Below are 6061 nucleotides of genomic sequence, written 5' to 3' on the forward strand. Positions count from 1 at the left end.
TGATTTAATTTTTTTTATTTTTTTCTAAATTAAATGTGTTTTTTTGTTCCACCCTCCATCGGTTTGTTAGTTGGTCTTTTTTTTTTTAATTTTTATATGAATTAAAAATGTATTTTAAATATTATTTGATTAAATTCCATTTTATTTATTATTTATTATTTATTATTAAGGAAGATTATGGAGATTTTTTAACAAATTGACAAGATATTGTATTAATAATATATCATCCAATATATTATCATATTAAGATTTTAAATGAATGTTATTAAGTATAAATCAGATTTTGATTCCATAATTGATTTTTTTTTTTTTTGCTAATAAACACATTAGCAGCATTTTAATATTTTTTTATACTTAAAAATAAAAATTCAATCCGCAACATGTGCAAGCAAAGGATCCAGTGAATATGCTACTTTACATGGGGATCAAAAACAAAACTCAACCGTAAAACCTTGACTAAAAACGAGTCTTTTACTGCAACTCAATAGAGGGATAATTTAAAAATTTTAATTTTTTGTTCTTATTATTTGAGGTCCTGTAACTCCCCCCCATTTACCCCTTTACACTAGGAAATACTGAGTTGTTCATGATTTATCTTACTATGTTGTGCTGTTTAAGCATATTTGCTTCTATATCTCTCGATTTCCATAATCTCTGAGGCTTTCAACTCATCATCAAATTCTAGAAATATTTAATCTTCTTGGCATTCTTGACAATGGGCCGCAGGAAGGTAAAACATGAATTGATTTCCAACGAATCTGTTAGGAAAGTGACCTTCAGGAAGAGGAAGGCTGGCCTACTGAAGAAGCTTGATGAACTCGCAACTCTTTGTGGGGTTATCGCTTGCGCTATTATTTTCAGTCCCTATGATGATCAGCCAGAGATTTGGCCTTCCCCTGCAGAAGCATTGTATGTGTTTGAAGAGTTGAAGAGATTACCATCAAGAAAGCCAGGAAAATACATGGTGGACCAAGAAGCTTTTCTCAGCACAAACGTATCCAAGCTGACTCAGCAACTGGAGAAACGAAGGCGGAAAAATCTAGGGCTCGAGTTGGAGTTAATGATGGCCGGCTGCACAGAAGGTATGGATTTACATGATTTAAAACACATAAAGAACCCGTCTGAATCAATTCAGTTTCTGGAGGAAATGATTGCGTCTGTCACCTCTGAGATCGAGCATGCTGAGAATGAGAATAGTGCTTAATTGTTGGTGGTTTAGAGAATGGATTGATTAAAGACCAAACCTTTCAGATGAAGGCTGTTTTAGAATCTTGTTTTCCATAGGAGAACTCTCAGCAGTTCATATGCTTTGCTCATCTTTATATTTTCTCCTTCTGTTGAACTGTGACCCTTTCATCTCATCTGGTTGGATATATATCTTTAATTATAGCAACCCTTGACATAATATGATAAAAGAAGAAGAAGAAGACAAGAACTCTAGGTAGGTTGTGATGGGAAAACAAATGTTCTGATTGAAGAGTTGACCTTCTGTGATAAATTATTGGAAAAGGATTGGAATCCATCGAAATACATGCTAACTTTTTTACGAGCTCAAATCTAATGACGATGATGCCATACAGTGATGCTGCGGTGACCAAGAATGTACAGCACGAATGCTTGATCTGTCATGACCATTATTTATATGGAAATTAAAGCAATTATCTTCTTAACAGAAAAATACGATGCATACAAATTGCTCTGACCAAGTTGCCTAAATTGAGAGATTGCTATTGTTATTTGTTTATCATGCACAGTCTAATTATATTTTTAAATTTTTTTATGTTTTGGTATTAAAAATTTAAAAAAATTATTTTCAAGTATTTTCAAATAAAAAAATACTTACTTTTAAACAAATATATATAATGTTCTAAAAGAAAATGATATATTGGATTTGATTAATGTGAGCCTTTTAAAACAAATAAATGGTTACAATTAAATTCAAAAATATATTTACTTGAAAAGATGGATGTTCAATTTGATTTTTCTTTATTTTTTTTGGCAATTTTCCTTTATAGGCAAGTCTAGGTAAACAAGAAAAGAAGAAATTAACAAATCCTAGAAATAAATTCCTATTTGTGCTTTTATATTTAGAACTTCCTTTTCTTGTTTCAACTCATGTTTTTTATATGATTTTTTTTTTGTCATTTTAATTGTTGATTAACCAAAGTATAACTCTATATAAATTGTGTGCAACACAAGAGGAAACAATAATCTTGGCTCTATAATTAATTTATCAATGTTTTATTTCTAATTAATTATAGAGCCAAGATTATGTGTGTCACCCTCAAAGACATTGAATGTAACTTCATTTGAGCAAATGCTGCGAAAGTTATGAATGGCGTTTCAAAATGACTAACTTACAAGAAGCATTAAAAATTGCCATTAAAATGTAACTTCATTTGTGTTGTCGCGATTATTGCTTTAAATAGGTTTTAATTTTGCCATTTACTACTTAAATTACTAACAAGGAGCATTAAGAAATAACAAGAAGCTAAACCATGTTATCCTCTCCTCTTATTTTAATAAATATATCATGGAAAAGTTGTCCATTATTCTTTGTAAGTTTTTAATTCATTAGTTCATGTTCCTCAAGGCATTGTTTTTCGCTACTAGCTAGATTTATCCCATTCCCTTTTCATTTGGAGGGATTATAGGTTAACTCTCTTACCGTTGATATTATATTTTTTTTAATTATAGAAGGAAACAATTATTTTTATAAACTAAAATATAATAAAATTAATATACAAATACTTATAAGATGACATATATATTAAAATAACTTGTAAGAGAATTCATATGGAGATATTACTTATGTGTATGGAAAAACTCACATAATAGTTGTGTAAATAATTAGACTTGATACTACTAAATTATCTTACATAAAAAGTGTTATGTTTAATTTTGATCACACGTTATCCAAGTAAAGGCAATAAATTAATAAATATTAGGTATAATATTAATTATTTAAAGGTATTTAAATAATCAAGAGAGGAGTCATCACCTTATGTGAATTATAAAAAAAAAATGCTTTATTAGTTCTCAAATAATATTATTTATGAAACACTTGGCAAGGTAAAATGGGATTTGAAAAGAGTTTCAAATATTATTTAAAGAATCAATGACTATAGTATTCAGAACTAAAATGATTTAACAAAATAGATATACTCCATGTTATAATAACTAAATCAGAATATTCATGATGAAATGATAATAATTACTGAGAAATTAGTTACATAAATGTTAAGTCAAACCACTTATTATTTTCTTAATATTTGGAGAATCATATCAAGTTGCTAGATATTATACTTCATCTTCAAATATAAATCAATCAATTATTGAATTAATAATAAATTAAATTATTTAATTTATTTAATCTTATTTTATATAGAATTATAATTTATATTCTGATCAACTTATTAAGAAATTCAATGGGTAACTGAAATATTAAGTCAAATCACTCACTACTTTCTTAATATTTGAGGGATCATGACAAGTTCTTAAACACTGTACTTGATCTTCAAATATAAATCAATCAATTATTAAATTGATGATAAATTAAATTATTTAATTAATTTAATTTAATTTTATTTAGGATTAGGATTTATATCATGATCAACTTATTAGGAAAGCTAATATAATGATTAATTAAGTGTGATTTGATTATAAATAAATTTTATAAATTGATGGACTACAATGTAATTAATATATAGGATCATATTTCTAGACCTAAAAAATCAAGTATGGACTTAATGGAATAAATTTATAAAATTATTCTAAAATAATGTATTAATATTATTTAACAAGCAAATTAATAATTTTTTTATGAATTTATTTAGTCTTATGATCTAGGGCGCAGACTTGATAGGTTAGCTTGTTTAGCTCATGTTATTTTTTTGTTGTTTACTTTCAATAAGGTTATTCTGGTATCATAATTTGAGTTATGGGTTTAATGAGTTAATTAGGGTGGACTCGGGTTATTTTTTAAGTTTCTTTTTAAAATTAATTTTTTTCAATTTCATCACTCAGCAATGAGTTAATTAAGAATTATGTTTCATAATTTATTTTAATTTACTTTTTATATAATTATCTTGGTCTTACGACGTGAGTCATTGATTTGAAAGGCTAGCTAAGGTTGACTTTGGGTTTTTTTTTTTTTAACTTCTTTAATTTTTTCAATTTCATCAATTCATTTTGAATTCATTGGGAGGTGGGCTAATGTGTTATTTTTTTAAATAAGATTAGAGTTTTTTTATGGTAATATTAGTTATTACTTTATGAATAAATGTGTATTAATATAATATGCATATTAAAAAAAAAAAGATAGCTCATTCATATTCAAAGAAAATAAAATGTTTTTTTTTATTTTTTAATGTAAACTTTTTATATAATTATTTTTATATTTATTATTTTTATTATTATTATTATAGATGCATAAAAATGAAACTTTTTCCTCGTCGTATGAAACCTTTGACACCAAACTTAGTTATTTTTGTTGCCAAAATCATAACAATTGAAAGGTTTCTCTCATTTTTATCATTTTTTAAAGAGTTTTTCTCTCTTCTCTCTCTAACCCACATACTACCAAATAAATTTTCATACTAAAATAAAAATTATTGTGAATTTAATATTAGCCTCTACTTTGTACTTTTTAATTTTTTATCTTTTAATTTAGAATTTTTATCATAATTTCAAACCTGATCTCATCTAACAAGATTATACAATTATATAATTAAAAGAGAGAAAAGCTTGAAAAAGAAAGAAAGAAAATCATGTGTTTATACAATTATACAATTAAAAGAGAGAAATGCTTGAAAAAAGAAGAAGAAAATCATGTGTTTCAATGTTCATGGAAACCATTGTTAAATTTTCTAATTTTTTTAAATGATCTAGTTTATAAATTTGTGCTATGTTGTGGGTTAAATAAAAAATATTATATAAAAAAATATTCAAACTATAAAAAATTATTTGATATTATTATTATATTTAAATTTGTAAATCAACCTTTAAATCTCACAATTTGATTTTTTCGCCTAGCACCATAGGTTAATTAGGTAATTAGGAGGCAAGTTTAGTTTATTTTTAATGTAGTTATGTGATAAAAAATGCAATGAAAAACCAAAAAATTAAACTTAAGAAGAAAAATGATTACAAATATTTGCTAAATAATTTTATTACAAAGAATGTCATGTTAATATTTAAAAGATGCTTGGGGCTGCAAAGCCAAGCCCCCGTGCGAAGACTGTTTCCATTTTATTATTTGATTGGAGAGGCAGACAATGCATCGTCCACTCCTTTTTTTATTAAGTGGATGAATAGGTTTTTTACGATGGTAGGTCTACATTCCAACAACTACCACTATGATAAATGAAAAGTAAAAGGGTGGGGGGGGGGGATTAAATCCATAAAATCAAAACTGAATCTAATCTAACTTTCGTGACCATATTTATTGAATTCTCCATGGAAGAGGAACTCATTAACATCAAAATCTTCCTTTATAGTTGACATATTTTTTTGTTTTTGGGGAGGAGATGCTAAATATTTGTTTTTCAATTAATTTTCACATGGCAACCACAAAATCAATATAAATAAATGAAAATCAATCAAATCCATGAAATCAAAACCAATACTAATCCAATTTCATTGTCCTGTTTAGAGAAGAAAACCATTTTTATTGAATTCTCCATAGAAGACAAACTCATTGATACCAAAAATTTTCTTTGTAGTTGTCAAATTGAGATTGTGGTCGAACGATAATTTTTTCTCTCCTTCTCCATTTATCAACATGTTTCTCTCTCTCTCTTCTCTAACTTAGGAATTGGAAAATAAACAAAATGAATTTTTAGATCAAAATAATAATTCTAAAAATTTTGAGATTCACCATAAATTTTATTTTATTTTTATTTTAGTCATTCCACTTTAAATTTTATTATTTAAATAAAATTAAAAACTTTATCTAACTTCCTTAAAATTATTATCAAAAATAAAAATCAATCAAATCCATGAAATCAAAACTGAACCTGATTTGATTTCTCCATTATGTTTACAGAAGAAACCATCTTCA

The 6061-nt window shown here is 26.2% G+C and overlaps 1 protein-coding gene across 1 annotated transcript; it reads left to right on the plus strand.

The window, feature by feature from the left end:
- Window positions 1–527: 527 nt before the first annotated feature.
- LOC105120027 (agamous-like MADS-box protein AGL80) lies at window positions 528–1393 on the plus strand. Its single transcript, XM_011018215.1, has one exon. The coding sequence runs from the start codon at window positions 716–718 to the stop codon at window positions 1202–1204; it is 489 nt and encodes a 162-aa protein (XP_011016517.1). The 5' UTR covers window positions 528–715; the 3' UTR covers window positions 1205–1393.
- Window positions 1394–6061: the final 4668 nt, after the last annotated feature.

Source organism: Populus euphratica, unplaced genomic scaffold (genome assembly GCF_000495115.2).
Source record: "Populus euphratica unplaced genomic scaffold, PopEup_1.0 scaffold4382.1, whole genome shotgun sequence".
Lineage (NCBI taxonomy): Eukaryota > Viridiplantae > Streptophyta > Magnoliopsida > Malpighiales > Salicaceae > Populus > Populus euphratica.

What these genes read in the sequence shown, in the direction of transcription:
- LOC105120027 (XM_011018215.1), top strand. Translation starts at nt 716, where the DNA reads ATGGGCCGCAGGAAGGTAAAACATGAATTGATTTCCAACGAATCTGTT.